This window comes from Thunnus albacares, chromosome 3 (assembly GCF_914725855.1).
Source record: "Thunnus albacares chromosome 3, fThuAlb1.1, whole genome shotgun sequence".
Classification (NCBI taxonomy): domain Eukaryota; kingdom Metazoa; phylum Chordata; class Actinopteri; order Scombriformes; family Scombridae; genus Thunnus; species Thunnus albacares.
In genome coordinates, this window is record NC_058108.1 from 25,546,425 (window position 1) to 25,562,113 (window position 15,689).

The 15,689-nt window shown below is 38.4% G+C and overlaps 1 protein-coding gene and 1 long non-coding RNA gene across 4 annotated transcripts in view; both read left to right on the forward strand.

The window, feature by feature from the left end:
• Positions 1-3: 3 nt before the first annotated feature.
• On the forward strand, positions 4-1,278 carry dctpp1 (dCTP pyrophosphatase 1). Its single transcript, XM_044347254.1, has one exon. It carries the CDS (start codon positions 131-133, stop codon positions 686-688), a length of 558 nt encoding a protein of 185 aa, XP_044203189.1. The 5' UTR covers positions 4-130; the 3' UTR covers positions 689-1,278.
• A 2,719-nt stretch (positions 1,279-3,997) lies between these two features.
• Positions 3,998-15,689, forward strand: part of LOC122979641 — a 130,910-nt gene continuing 119,218 nt past the window's right edge. Inside the window, exons 1-2 of one of the 3 annotated variants that reach the window (XR_006402895.1) lie at positions 3,998-6,122; positions 6,743-6,831. This is a non-coding gene — a long non-coding RNA (uncharacterized LOC122979641). The remainder of the gene's footprint in view (positions 6,123-6,742; positions 6,832-15,689) is intronic. The other 2 variants (XR_006402894.1, XR_006402896.1) reach the window with 2 other exon arrangements.

Sequence of the window (15,689 nt, forward strand, 5' to 3'; positions counted from 1 at the left end):
TTTTGACAACTGGCGGGACTTGTCCGCATGCACAGAAGAAGAGGGGACTTCACATAGTAGCTGGTGTGAGTCTTGTTTACAGAGTTTGAAATTTGTTTGTACGTGGCACCGTTGATAAAATCGTGACAATATGATGGCTACAAGCGGAAAGAAAACTTGTGGACTGACTGACGACGAGTCATCGGTGTCCTCAAACGGCGGCAGCAACGGCGCTTTTGCCAGCAACTCACACTCAGCTGCGGTGAACGGAGCTGCACCGGAAGCTTCAGCCCGCTCCAAACTGCAGAATGGAGGAGCTGGGACGGCGGAGAGGTTTACCTTCAGCTCCGAGCCCACCATGGAGGATATTCGGAGGTTGCAAGCGGAGTTCACGGACGAGCGGGACTGGAACCAGTTCCACCAGCCCCGGAACCTGCTGCTAGCCATGGTCGGGGAGGTGGGCGAGGTGTCGGAGCTCTTCCAGTGGCGGGGGGAGGTGGCCGAGGGCCTGCCGGACTGGACCGAGTCCGAACGGGAGCAGCTCGCCCAGGAACTCAGCGACGTGTTGATTTACCTGGTGGAACTCGCCGAGAAGTGTCGTGTCGACCTTCCCCAAGCGGTGCTCCGCAAAATGGCCCTAAACAGACTGAAATATCCCGCCAGCAAGGTGCACGGGTCGGCCAAGAAGTACACAGAATATAAGGACTAAGTTTTGTGTTCAGCGACAGATGTCAATCAGGGGACGCTGGTGGCAATGATGGCTAGAGCTGCTACTATCTTCACTGAAAACATGCTGCAGCCAAACTATATATACTACTGCTGAACTTTTTATCCCATGGTTCCAATGTTTATTTGCCTGGGTTACATATGCTCTTAACTTTTATGTGTCTTTGTCAGCCTAGTTGCTTCAAGTCACATTCAGTAAGTAAGGCAATTGAGGAATCTTTTGGCTTTATAGCGGTTAACTTTTAAATCCAGCTTTTAGTCTGATCATTGATCTTCTGAACCTTTTTAAGAGGTTACTTAGCAGCAAATTAGCGCTTTTGGTTCCAATATAGAAGAGGAGTGTGACAGTGGATTGGGAAGTTGTTTTTATTGATGTAGATGAATGTTCTCCTGACCATCACCGACATGGAAAAAATGTGGAAGAGGCAAAGGAATACTTGTGAATTGTTTTTATTTTAGTATATTTTTGATGTATCCTAATATCCCATCATGTCTGGTTTGGATCAACTCCTCTTCAGTTTTGTTCATATAACAGTTACACATTTTACCAAAGTAAAAGCTTCTCAAATTCTGTCCTTTTTGTATTTTTTATTCACTTGTCAGTTTGTTTCGAACGGTTGTGGTGGGAGCAGTAGACTTTTTACTGGCTACATGCGAGCTCAGTCTAAATACAACAGGCTTGTAAGAGATTTACAGTCTAATAATACAACATCATATTTTAAATTTATAATGTTCTGCTTTCATTTAACCAGTTTTAGAGAGGTGCTGATTCAACTTTATGGTTATTTTGGAGGCTGTAGTTTGTGAAAAATGTTGTATTGCGTTATACGGAGAGGTATTTCTAATAATTGCTCTGCCCTCATTGATGCAAAAAGAGATGGACAAAATATTAGAGACACCTCTCAGTATAATGCAATACAATTCAAATGCACCTCTAAAACACTTTCATCATAACCTTCATGAAGGTTGGATTCATTGCAGGGCTATTGTAAACTGCATTAGCTAGGTGTATCTAATGAATTGGAGATTTAGTGTATTTCTTACAGTAATAAAACTAGCTATTGATATACACTTAGAGCCTTCTATCTGCCTTGATAAGATTCAACATTACTGGCTCCCTGAAAATGGCCAAACTTGAGTCTAACAGTAGATGATTATAAACTCACTTGCGATGTAAATTGCAGAGTGATGATTTATTTACCGACACAGAGTTTGTAACCATGATGATGCGCTGACTCGACCAAAATATTCCCACTTGGAATGGGACTCTGCTAAATCTTTCAACAAAGATTTGAAATGCAAAACACTTTGGTAAAACTGTGTGTGTGTGTGTTCAAGAGAGGAAGGGCATTTAGTTTAACACAGTGATGAAAACGTCAAAACATTGCCCTCAGCTGTGTATCATGGTATTCGCTCAGAAGCATGAGTCATTCACAGGCTGCAAAGGAGAACAGTCATGCATCACTAAAATGTTGCTCTGTGTGCAAGTTGAGCCTCACTTCAAAGTAAGCAGCTTTTTACTTAAGCAGATATGACATGGCATGCCACATTAAGAATGAGCAATTGTCCACTTTCTTGGTGTGTATCCAAAAACTCTGATATGCAAACTCCCCTCCTTTTCTGGCTCTGTAATGTGTAAATACATCATTTTGAGCTCTGTGTAGTGAAGGCTTATAGGAAAAAACAAGGGCTTTCCTGTCTTGATCAAAAGTAGTAGCCCCCTAATTCATGATCATAAATCCTCAGCTCCTACATCATTCCACACAAATTCTGAAAAGCTTGCTCTGCAGCTAAAAGTGAACTTATTTTCAGCATGACTTCAATCAATACAGTTTGAATGTCATTGCAAAACAGGGTGCTCTATGTCAAATGGGAGTGTGTGACACTTTGTAGGTGCTATCTCAATATACACCGTCTAGATGTATGCCAGACAGGCAGCAGCCTACAATTACAGCTGTCTCAGGAGAGTAAAATGTGTTTTTCAGTCTGCATCGCTGTATTTTTTTATTTATTTATTTATTTTTGCAGTTTTCTGTAGCACTGCTTCTCTGAGAATACATAGGCACTGCCAAAAGTTATCCTGAAAAGGTTTGGCAAGAACTCTTCACTTTCGAAAAAACCCCATATGTGTTTTTTTCAGATTGAAATGTAACGGGGATGTAGCACATTTCCACATTATGGTTTATCAAACTACTCCACATATAGTGAGTCAGATATGAAATAAGACTTTATAAAGCAGTTCCTAAACCGAGCTCTAACATGAAAGTACTACCATATTACCTTTTCATATATCCTTTCCACTACACCAGACAGTCACTTGAGGCCTCTGCTAGATGAAACTTGTTCTTGTGATACTATCCAGTTACCAGGAGGTTAATTTCTGTTAGAGCCATTTGTCCTGTCAAAGTTGGGCCAATGACTACAAAACTACATAATGGCAGCACCTGCTAACTTGTGTCACAGGTGTGGTTACCAGCTGGCTTTGTCCAACCAGAATTTCAACACAAAATCAGTTTGTATCGAGTAGACAGTCACATCCAACATTTATTACAGATCTAGAGCAGTGTATTTCCCTTATCAGGGTGTTCATATGTAAAGTGCATGAATATGCACTATTTAAAACAGTAGCTGTTATTTATGTCAGTAGATGGGGGAACATGGGATCTCATTGTGTTCATTAATCTTAGGCTGAAAGGTCAGTGTAAAGAAAGCTTTGTCAGCAAAGTCTTTTGTCATAAATGAACAATGTTCTCCATGCACAAAATCTTTGCTTCTGCATGTAATTCTTCATGCCTTTAGCTGCAGTGATGAGGACACTTAATGATATCCTCAAGACTTTAAGCACACTTGAGACTTAATATGTAAAGATGGATCACAGTTGATAACTGTACTTGACGTACGCTCTATCTACTATTTGATGGAAGCCGTTTATTAATAGGCTAGAGTGGGCAAAATGGCTCAGAAATGCAACAACACATTAAAGTTCTCTGAGAGTGGGAATCACCTTGCAAATTGCATGTTTGCAAACAATGCAAACATCATAAACAGGACAGAGAGCTGTGATGTGCATCACTAATAGCATCTCAAGAGTGCATTTATTGTTAATGTGATGCATTTTTACTCAAACACGTTCACTTGTGATCTTGAGGTGCAGGCTCATGTCTCATGGTATATTTCTTGTACATATCAACATTTTAAGCTCAAGTGGCCACAACAAAAGGGAGACACGCCAGTGTTAGGTTTAAACAAAAATATGTTTTATTAAACCAAATTGAGCCAAATTAAAGAGTTAATTAAGTATGTTAAGCATGGGGTGTGGATATCAGTAGCGTCAGTGGTGTGGTGTATGATGTGCATGGGTGTAAGATGTGTGCGTGTGAGTGTTCTAAGATGCAAGAAAGTAAAGCATGATAAAACTAAAGCAACATAACTAACCAAACAGATGCCTGTAGGGAGAGAGGAAAGAGAGCTGCAGCAGCAAGTCAGCCAAATGTCAGAGAGTTAGAGCGAGCTGTGCTGCAGCCAGGACCTAAACAACAGTCACGCTAACGATCCCCTGCAAAGACACAGCAAACAGGCAGGTGAATCACACAACAAAACAAAGGTGACATCAGGGGTCATCACAAAACCTGAAAAGCTGTTAAAAATGTTTCTTTAGTAGCAAAAATCTGGCTGTGGGGACGTTTGCTGCCCTCAATTTCTTCATGTTTTCATGTTTTTGGAGAGTGTTAGGAGGTTCCCATGGTGCCATTCCTTGTCTGAAGATGGCGCTGAGGGCTTAATTACATTTGAAACTTTTGATGAGTTTAAATCTTACATTTTATTCTTATTCATAATGGTCAGCCCAGCAGATATCATTATTTTTTGCTTGTTGTGGGTTTCAAAGGATGTGAGACGTCTAGTTTTTTCATGCTTACACAGATAAGCTTTCAAAGAGGCATTTACTCGAGTGAACGTGTTTATTTTTTTTTGTGTGTGTGTGTGAGTAAGCTTTGGTTTTTCCTCTTTCTCTCTGGCCACTTTCTACTTCTTTTCACTATCTGAGTCACACACACATAGACGCTCTTTTATCCTGTCATAGAGACAGCAGTGGGAGCTGTCAGATCTTACACAGTGGGGTTACCCAGCAGCAGGGGTTCAACATCACATCGCATCCCACACACACACACACACACACAGACTTTTTTTGGACCATTGCTAATGGCTAAGCATGATTTTATCCCTTTTGTGTGGTTCTGTCAGAGATAATCACATCTTAAATACCCCAACTGACCCATTCTGAACATCACACTTGGCAATGTTCTTCCCTTTTCATAAACCTCACAGCTGAGCCAATACAAGTCAAATTCCCTGCCAACCATTAAGAATGTATTTGAGTATCTTCATAGTTTACAATCAATTAAATCTTTATTGTCTGCAAGGAGAAATTTGGTCACAGGCTGTTGCTCATCTATAAAGTTCATTGCTGAAAATATATTGTTGTTCCCATCTCTACATTTTATACCTTATAATAAATAGCATCCTGTATAAATTGTGATGTGGAAAATGGCTAATTGAATATAACTCTTATTGATAACCAAATGGAAAAATAAAACTTTTCTTTTTGTTTTGGGGGATGCTGGCGGGAAAATGTTTCGTGACTTTCTTTCTTTCTAATGTTGCCCATCCTGTTTTTCACAACTTTTACACCAGCTGGCACCTGTTTTAGATCACCTGTAACAAATAACTTACATTTCTAGCTTTAATTGTCCTGTATCCTCATAGCCAATATACTGTAGATATGTTTGTATCTGTAATTGGCCTTTTTAATGGCAGACACAGGAAAGGCACAGGTGTAATCAATAGCATTAATTAAAACTGCACTTCATTAAGGTGTGCTTGTTCTTGGGCCCTGGTGTTGTGCATGCTGCCTCACTGGCATGTGTTAATGTTATTAGATCCACCTGTGCTTGTCCTTATTTGCTGTGGAAATGCAATTTACTTTTTTCCCATTCTTATTACTTTGTTGAACCAGCAACACAATGACAGTGACAGACTTCACCTTGGCTTTACTGAGCAGATAGACAAGAATATGGCATATATAAATAAACACTTTAGTTTAAATAACAAAGCAGAGTAAATAACATAAGCAGAGACGTATAGAAGAATGTTATATTGTGTAATAGACCTTTTTCACAGCAGACGTTTCAACATTTCCAAGCAGGAAAAGCACAGGTGCAATTAATAACATTAACAAGGGCTGAATCCAATTTAGTTTTTCCAAATTCATGACCCTGGTATAGTGCGTGATTCACCAGTGTGGCTTCCTTGGACACTTGAATGGAAGCGGGTCATCGTTAATGTTATCAGTTCTACCTGTGCTTTTCCTGCTAATGACGAGTGAAAATGTCTGCTATGAAAAAGGTCTATTGCAGAGAGTAAGTTCTTGTCTCCTTTACCAGTCAGAGTCTACACATAGAGATTTGAAAAAAGTATAAATTTTATTCTTAAATGGTGCCAAAAAGGGCTGCACTTCATACTATTTGAGCCAGCCCTTGCTGCTATTTGCATTGGATATTTTACATTTTTCTAGTATAAAATATTACAAGATGTCAATTCTGGCAATATCAGTTTAAGCAATATTACAATAAAAGTACAAATGTGGTCTGGAAAAGCCCTTGTTTGCGTCCATGGAGTCAAACCTGCCTCTGAGCTTCTTCAGGTAGTCAGCCAGTTGTGCTTGTCAGACTCAAATGTGACAAACTCCACTCTGGGAGACATATATCTAACGCACCCTTGATTGAAGGGCGGTCATTTTAAGCTAGCTGTGCTCTGCTCACTGCTGCCGCCCACTGCTTTGTCAATGCTTCACCTGTACTGCTGTCGTTGCTCATTTTGACGTTTATAAACATGGTAGGCCGCTAAAAAAGTCTACTTTGTCTTAACTTTATCTTTGTACCTGACTTAATTAGCTGGTCATATTAGCTTATCTGTTAGCAACAACTGTACTTGAACACTGATGCATCCTTCCCCATCCTTTCCTTTCCTGTCATGTCAGTTGGCAGTTTTGGACCAGGACTCTTTCTAAGGATTTATTTTTCACTCTGCTGAGATGTCTGGATCACTGCTTCACTTCATAGAGTTAAGGTAAGAATTTAATGCTTGTGTCAACATCCTGGCTCGTCTTTGCTCTGTCCAGATGTGTGCTTGATAATATCGGCTGTCAGGCTGTTTCTGCTGGCTTTTTGTTGGCAACATATTGTGTTAAGTTGGTCGCTAATTTCTGCTTTTATACAGTGGTGGAAAGTAATCAAATTTACACAAGTACTGTAAGTTACTTAAACACAGTTTTGAGTTAATTGTATTTTACTTGAGTATTTCCATTTGATGCTACTTCATACTTCCACTCCACTACATTTCAGAGGGAAATATTGTACTTTCTACATTTATTTGACAGCTTTAGTTACTTTTCACATGATGATTTGACACAACGGATAATAGAACAAGCTTTTAAAATACAACACATTGTTAAAGATGAAAGCAGTGGTTTCCAATCTTTTTGGCTTTTAACATCTTACAAAAAGCAGTGTGTAGTCGGGGTCACATTTCAGATGTCTATGAGTTGTTAACAGCTCCACCAAATGGTGACCCTTTGGAGGGGCCCGACCCCTAGGTTGGGAACCACTGGACTAAACTAGCTAACTGTATATAAAGTAGTTCAAACTAGCTCCACTTCCAGCAGCTACAACAGTAACATGCTGCTTACATACTGATGCTTCAGTATTAATAGTCTAATGATGTCATAGATAATAATCAGTCAGAGGGACCAAACCACTACTTTTACTGCAATACTTTAAGTACATTTTGCTGCTAATACTTATATACTTTTACTTAAGTGGAATTTTTCATGCAGGACTTTTACTTGTAATGGAGTATTTTACATTGCTGTATTGGTACTTTTACTTAAGTAAAGGATCTAAATACTTCCTTCAACGCTCTTATGCTGCTGTCATATATTATGTGCAATATTTGCATTGGTATTATCAGTTGTGAATTAATTTCTTGTAGTGATTGTTGGTTCTTGTTTAGCAGATGGATTATGATGCTTTTTTGGAAATATTTATTTTTAAGTGTTATGGGATGAACTGGTTTAGAAGCTTATTTACCCCCCTGGTGTTGTTTTTGTGGAGTTGCCAATTGGCTCACAGCAAATTTTGTCTCACGTAGAGGATGTTATTGTTGAATGGCTTCACGCAATATCATTTATTGTATAATGGCTGTAGAAATGTAAACATAAGTCCTGCACACATCACATTCACTTAATAATTTTTCCTGTAATAATGGTTTTAAGGGAAACTCTACATGGTTTTTGTCACACATACAACACAGTCTTTTTTGCTCTACATACTTCATATTTAACATTAGAGTATTTAAACTCAAAAGTATTAGCTGTGTGACAGCTTGCTTTACAATTCTTCATATTATAATTAGATTTAAACAGCTCAGCTCCTATTCAGTGGTGCACAGTGCTGATACTCAACACAGCTGCTCTCATTGCCAACTTTAAGCTGTCATTTATAACTCTTGGTGACCTGCTGCTTATTAACACTATTTAAAATCTCATAGTATAAGAGATTTGTCTGCTTCAACCCATGAATTGTTGTGCTTTTTATATAGTTACTGTTGAATAATTGACTTGTCACAAGCTTGCTGCTACATGGAGATGGATTGGTGGATTTAGACGTATCTATCTCAATTCACGGACCACAAGGTGCAATTTTGGAGAATGGCCATATGGTGAAACTTGGTCCACACACGCGTAGCTGTTCATCTTGTATTTTTCAAGCCCGAACCTCCCTCCAGCATGCTCCTGTAGGCTCTGATTCCCCTGTGAGGGAGTCCATCATTGTCACTCCCCAATCGTCTCTGTGCTGAGGTTGGTGTTTGCTCGCAGAGAGTGATGAGGTCAGAGTCTATAGACGCCAAATAAACTCTGTATTAATCTGTATTCATTTAATAATACACCCATTCCACATGAAGCGGCTGATTGAATGAACTTTCCTTTATTTATCTGCTATGCACTAGTGTATTAGTGTACAATACATATATTCTATCTAGTTTTCATTTTTGAGTTGAATCATAGCCTCCAAACCTCTGTTGCTCTGTTGAGAGCCATGTGAGTCTCTTTTACTGCCTATTGTTTTTCAATGCCAATTGTTTTGCATTGTATGCATTTGTCAGTTTTGTATTGTGCATTGATCTGTATGCTTCATGTGCACTTGATGCAAACAAATTGCCTTCTTGGACGAATAATACTAATTGTGAATTTAGCTAGAATGAATGAATAAATGAGTGTCAAGTACAGGCCAATCTCTGATTATGCCATTTATGGATTCTGAACAGTTACAGTTAAATTAATATTCTCTATTGTTCCTTTTATAGCTTTTTTTTGTGGTATTAAAGTATGTTTAAATATGACATCTTGAACTTCCTGTACTCGTCTGCCCTCTCTAGCGATGAGAGGTAACTGAAATGATGTTTCGGATACCCACCAGAGACAGTGGAGTTGTTGTGGATGGTTTGTGTAAGCCTGCTGTTTATTTGAAGTGTAGCAAAATTTGGGAAAATGGGCCAGCTAGTGAAGTGTGAAACTGATGCTGTTGGTTTTTCAATGTGTGACTGTACAAACTTGGTGTGAAAAGCATTGCTGCCAATGTGCTGATTTAACAGACTTTATTGCAATTGTCAACCAGGACAAGTGTGACTGGACAAGCTGTTCACCATTTTTTTAATAGCAGAGTAGAGAGACAAACTACAGCCACAAAATATTATTATTGTTATTATTATTAAAAACTCTGTGCATACAGCTTTCATGCTAAGACTATGAGTGAGGGATAGTGCTCAATCATACAGCCTTACTGTGGTTGTATCTGGTTTTTACAGCAGGTAATGGGTACTTTAATTATGCTAATGAATTGAATTGCTGGAAGGGCTGCATATAGCATGAAGCACAGAGAAGGAGCTCCTCTGAATGCCCTTGGACTTAACATTGAGCTGATGGTTGTACCAAAAATCCATTCCAAATATATGAAGCTGAGGGTTTTTTTTATTTAGATAAATGGGTTTCTTTCTTCAAAAGCATCAGATGTACTGATTAAATTTTATTTTACTGTTTACTTTATATTATGAGAGAGTAGACATAAAATAGGATGCATCAGTAATGTTGGTCAAGGACGAAACAATACAGTCAAGACCTTTTTTCTGTTGTGGTCCATGATGTATTTGAGACCTTATAATACAAAGTAACTAAAAGAACTGAAAAATAACCATAGCTTATACAACTGTTCTTTTCTTTTTAAAAAGCTATGAATTATCTTTTGTATGGGCCTAACATCATCAGGAAATGTGAATCAACAGTTGTCAGAACAGTGAACTTTCCAGAATTGTATCTTTTGTCATTAACTAACAGTTGTATGACTTTACATTTGAAAGCAGATGGTACAGAGATATAATATAGAATATCTATACAGAAGTCTTGAATCTCTCAAAACAAATGTACCTGATGATGGAAAATGTCTGTCCAAGTATTCTCAAACGGCTCACCAAGATAGCGAAGCCATCTTTCTATTGATTGAAGCTCTCAGATCTGTTTCCTTTGACATCCTCCTATCTCTCTTTGTGTCAGTGAGACCTGCAGCTAAACGGAAGAGGAAGCATCAGATAGTATAGGAGTGATGTGCAGGTGAGCAAAGTGAGATAAAGAATTGCAGACTTAAAGTATTTGCAAGCACATCGTATGTGTTGTTTTTTTTTTTTTGTTTTTTTTAAAGTATCCTCAAAAATGTGTTTGGCCTTCAATGTACAGGATGATGTGTGTGCAGAGTTTGACACTAGTGGTTGTTTTCACATTCATCTGTTAAAGTGGAAAAGTTTCTGTGTTCATCTTAAATCTGAGTTCAAGATGTGTACCTACAAGCATGATTTGTGACATCACAACTACTCGAGCCAATCATAGTCCAATATGAAACTTACACAAGTGTGATGCATAACCTGAGAATAGAGTTGGACCTTCCAGTAAAGTACGACACATCTTATATCTAGTAGTTTATCAGTTGAACTGGACTTGAGGACTTTGTTTAAGAATCGGCAATCATTCCTTGAGTGGGGGTAGGGGTAAACGCTTCACTAGGGTCATCAGGTTGGCACCCTCCTTCCTTGGTGTTTCGTCGATAGGCCTCTGCAAGAACAGAACTTCAGGAGGATCAGTCGAGTCTGGGTCTCTTCTGTCAATGATTCAGTAAATTTTTGAAATGAACAATATTTGCATATTCATAGATTCTGATTGGTTCAACGAATGAGTAGATGTAATTTTAGTTGGTGGTAGTTGTTTCATGTACATGATGCAACGGCAAAAGTGTGATGATGCCTCAAAAATCATATCGTGGAACCCCTTCACAGTCTCAACAAAAATTAAACATTATCTTCAAGATCAAAGAGGAAATGGATTTAAAGTACTTGTTGCAAGGCTACTGCACTAGATTGCATTAGATTGCACAGGTGTTGCCGGTGTTGTGTCCAAACCCTGTAGATACTTGACATTGTGATTTGCTGCAAGTACTAAGTTGTATGAAACCATAACGGTGAAACACATCTGTCAGATGTATCTGGCGAATGGTTAATAACAGGAATGATCAAAGGTTGACAGAACAGGCACAGGTCCCATTCACGTAATGGCCACAGGGAGCCAAGAGCAACAAAGCTAATATGTGACGGTGAGAGGCAGGAGGATTGTCTTTTGATTGAACAGTGAAACATTAAAAAGATTCATGACTAGCTGACTCACACTGCCGGTCAGTGTATACACATTTCATGTGGAGTAATGGACATAAAACTGCTATCGATGTTATGTTTTAAGGATAAAGCTGGCAATATTCTGTATTTTCCTTATTGTCAACAAAACCCAATGAAAAACCAAAACCAACCATCTTTACACACTTTTTGACTTCTCTGCTCCAAACCCATTTGTTTCTACTGACGACATAAATCTTTGAAAAGGGTCTTGGTTATATACTTTAATTAAAAAACAAAACAAAACAGCAAGGCAATGTTGTTGTTGTTGTTAGCAAACATTATTCAAACATGAGTAAATAGCGCATTTGTTAGGGACTATTTTCAGCTGCGGATTTGGTGCTCCAGTGTAGATCTGCAGCGATTAGTTGATTAATCAATTAGTTGCCAACTATTAAGTTAATGGGCAATTATTTTGATAATCAATTAATTGTTTGGAAAAAATATCCAAATTCTCTGATTCCAGCTTCTCCAATTTGAATATTTTCTGGTTTCTGTAGTCTTCTATGATACTAAACTGATTTATCTTTCAGTTGTGGACTGTTGGTTGGGACAAAACAAGACATTTTATTTTGCATCTTGGGTTTTGGGAAACAGTGATTAACATTTTTGACCATTTTTTGACTTTTTTTTCTGACTAATCTAATTAATCTAGAAAATAAGTAAGAGATTAATTGATAATGAAAATAATCATTAGTTGCAGCCCTACAGTGCTCATGTTCATTGTAATAGATATGTCACCCAGTGCAACAGTGTAGCTCACTGATGTGTTTCTAATAGTGTTCGGACAACAATGGAGCACTGAGGAAGAAGCTACAGTAAATTGGATCTTTGGCTATACAGGCAATACTGGTTAAAGTCTGTGTAAAGCAATAATAAATATGTGTTCTGAGTTTGTCACACCACAGAAAAATGTATAATTAACCAACCAGCCAAATTTGAATGATTGGTTTCAAAATTGTGGAAAAATAAGCAGTATTCTCTGCTCTGAAATGCATGGGTCGTGTCCGCTGAAGGCGCTGACAGCACTGCCCAACTGAACAGCCTCTGACTTAACAACACAACCAAACTCCTGTATAAAATTAAACAATTTAAAATATGCCTTGTTTTTAGGTGTAAGGCAAGCAACATGGATGATATTTTAAAAATAAAGTAACGTTAGGAGCCACTGTTTAATTCGGCACATATTTTGTAGGTAAATGTGGACTTATTTCAGTAAAAATGTAAATTAAATGACTAGTTAACAAGCGAACCATCACCAATTATCGTTATGTTAAATTGTCGTCTTTTTTAATCAAGTTCGGTGCACTTAACGTAACTCACTTCTCTTCTGGAAAGTCCTTAGAAGCCGAAGCTGCTGGTAGCCACACCCATCAATGGTTGCTTCAGCTGGGTTTGAAATAACTCCTTGAGTGCTAAAGTTGACTGAAAATGGCCCCGTTCACCAGTAACAGCGGATTATGCAAAGAGAATCCCAGTTTTCTCCCTCTACCTCACAGATCCACCATTTCACGCCTACGCAAAAAATTCTGAATACAGAAATGGTGAAAAACAACAGTTTGGCACATTAACTCAATAATTCAGTACTACATAGTTCAAGTCTTTTCACATGTTTCCAGCAATTATTTTCTAACATGTATAATATGTTTAAAAAGAAATCTCTGATTTTCCATTACATGGACTTTAATTGGATCAATTCATTGTTGGTTTTGGTCTTTTCATGGGGTTTGTTGACGATAAGTAAATATATAATATCACCAGACTTATCCTTTTAATACTCCGGAAGAGATACACAGACAAATTGACTACAACGTCATGACCAAACTGTTATCTTACAATACAGGTCAGTGTTTTTTTTGTGTGTCATTTTTGATTTGTAAGTCACCCACCATCTACCATCACCCTACTCCCGATTTCCTGGCATGTCCCAAGCCCAGCGCGCTCAGCTTGACTGCTCCTGGAGGGGCTGTGTAGGAGTGATAGACAGTTAGTAGTGACATACTAAATCAGCCGTATAGACTGATCAAAGCACTGCATTGTTGGACTGAAATTGGACTTTGGCCGGCTGCAGCAAGCTCAGTATGAGGCAAGTTTCTGTCCTGTCTGCTCTCATTTCGAGCTCAGCATTTTGAATGATTCATCATACGGAGTGTGGAAATGACGAGGGAAAAGTTCAAATAGAGAGTGACAAATTCCTGGTTGAGATGTTTCTACCGGAGGGGGCTCAGAGGTGTTGTTATTCAAATGCAGTCTTAAGTCTTTGAACGCTCTATACTAGCTGTTGGTGTTCTGAGTAGATTCCCCACTTTTTCCACTTGAACTTTCTTTTCTCAGACTTAACCATAAATTAGAAAGCAGCACCTGACTTTTTCCTTTTTCAGAGCCTGAGTGATACTCCTGTAATATAGTGGCATGCAGTCACTCGTATGAACCATATATGAAGCAAAAAAAAGACCACTGAATCTATCCTAAGCAGCTTGCAAATGATACAATACTCCTTTACAATGTCCCCTGTTTCTAAGGACTGAAGATACAAGATACTCTCTGAATGGCGTCCAAGGCTATCTTTATTCAAAGAGACTGTTGCTACGTAGGACTGTTGCTATGGAGGAGTCTTTCACCCTCTCATTGAGATGGACAGCTGTAGGCTCACCACAGGGAGGAGCCCTTTCTCTCCTCTTCCTGTGTGATGTATCCTGAGTAGTCCAACCAGAGGGAGTCAGCGGGGGTTCCTTTTTCACAATGATAAAAATAAAATGGTGACTCACTCACACTGAGAGAGAGAGAGAGACAGAGAGAGAGAGAGAGAGACAGAGAGAGAGAGAGAGATGGAAAATGACCAAGTTCAAGAAGTGACCAAAGTATACAAGTTTACAGTAATGCAGCAGATATCCACAATGGCTCTGAGCAGGTTATGGCTTTTTTAAGTGCCAGTGCTTGTTTTTCTACTTTTCATTCTCTTCTTTACATTTACATTTTGAACAGTTGCTTTGTGAATATTAAGTAAAATCCAATAGTTTATTCATTTTAAAGGCCTGAGGGCATGTATGATGTTCATAAACTTGGAAATACGCTGTAGACACAATAGATGATGTTCTGCTTGATTGCTGTTGATTGCAGTTCCTGATATTTTGTGAGCTTGTGCAAGAGGTATATATGTGTGTAAGAAGAAGCTAAAAATATGGCAGAAAATTGTTTACTGCGATTGTAAACTAACATAACAGTTGGATGGCTGTTAACAGTCTGCACTGTCAAAATGTTTTTAACATCTGAAGCAGTTGCAGCATTTCAGCATATTAAATTTTACTGAGAGTGTAATGATTAATAAGATTGATGGTGTTGGATGTTACTAGCATCACTAGAGTCACTGTAATATTCTGTTTCTACATGGTCAGCCATGTTTTTAAATTGAATTCTTACTTCATTTTCTTTTTCATTACAACAAGAGAGGTAGTTTTTATTGGTTAGAGGGCTGGTAAGTCTGTGTCTCGGTTTCCTCATAGTTATTGTTTTACTTTAACTAAATCTATTATGGGTGCTGTATGTAAGTATTTAGTTGATTGCTATCTACAGACCCTGAACAGTTTGCTGTTGTTTAATGCTTAAGCAACAGGGTACAGGGTGACCATTGGTACTTCTTGTATGGAGTATGAAGTACTTTTTGTATGCAGAATGAAAACAGTAGCTGTGGAGCACCTCTATGACATACTGTGTGTAGCCAACTATCTGTCATGCTTACACAGAGAGGAGACCTTGGATTTATTGAGTCTGTGAGAACATGTAAGCTGAATGTGGGAAGTGGAACAATTGGCCGATATAGTTAAAATAATAATAAATTGATATAATAATTTAGTTTACAAAGTACCAAAAAATTGTAAAAATTGACCATCAAAATATCTTGTAGCTGCTTTTTTCCTGACCAACAGTCCAAAACTCATATAGAATAATTTACAGTGATTATAAAACAGAGAAAAGCAGTAGATTATCACATTTGAGAAGCTGGAATCAGAGATTGAACAACTTTATCCACTAAAACCATCTTGCTTTATTGTTGTAGGCTGCCTACACCACAAAATAGTGAGTATGTGTTCAATCTAATATCGTAAATGCTTTCACTACATGCATAGGGGGAAGGACTTCCTGCAGGAGCAGTAAAT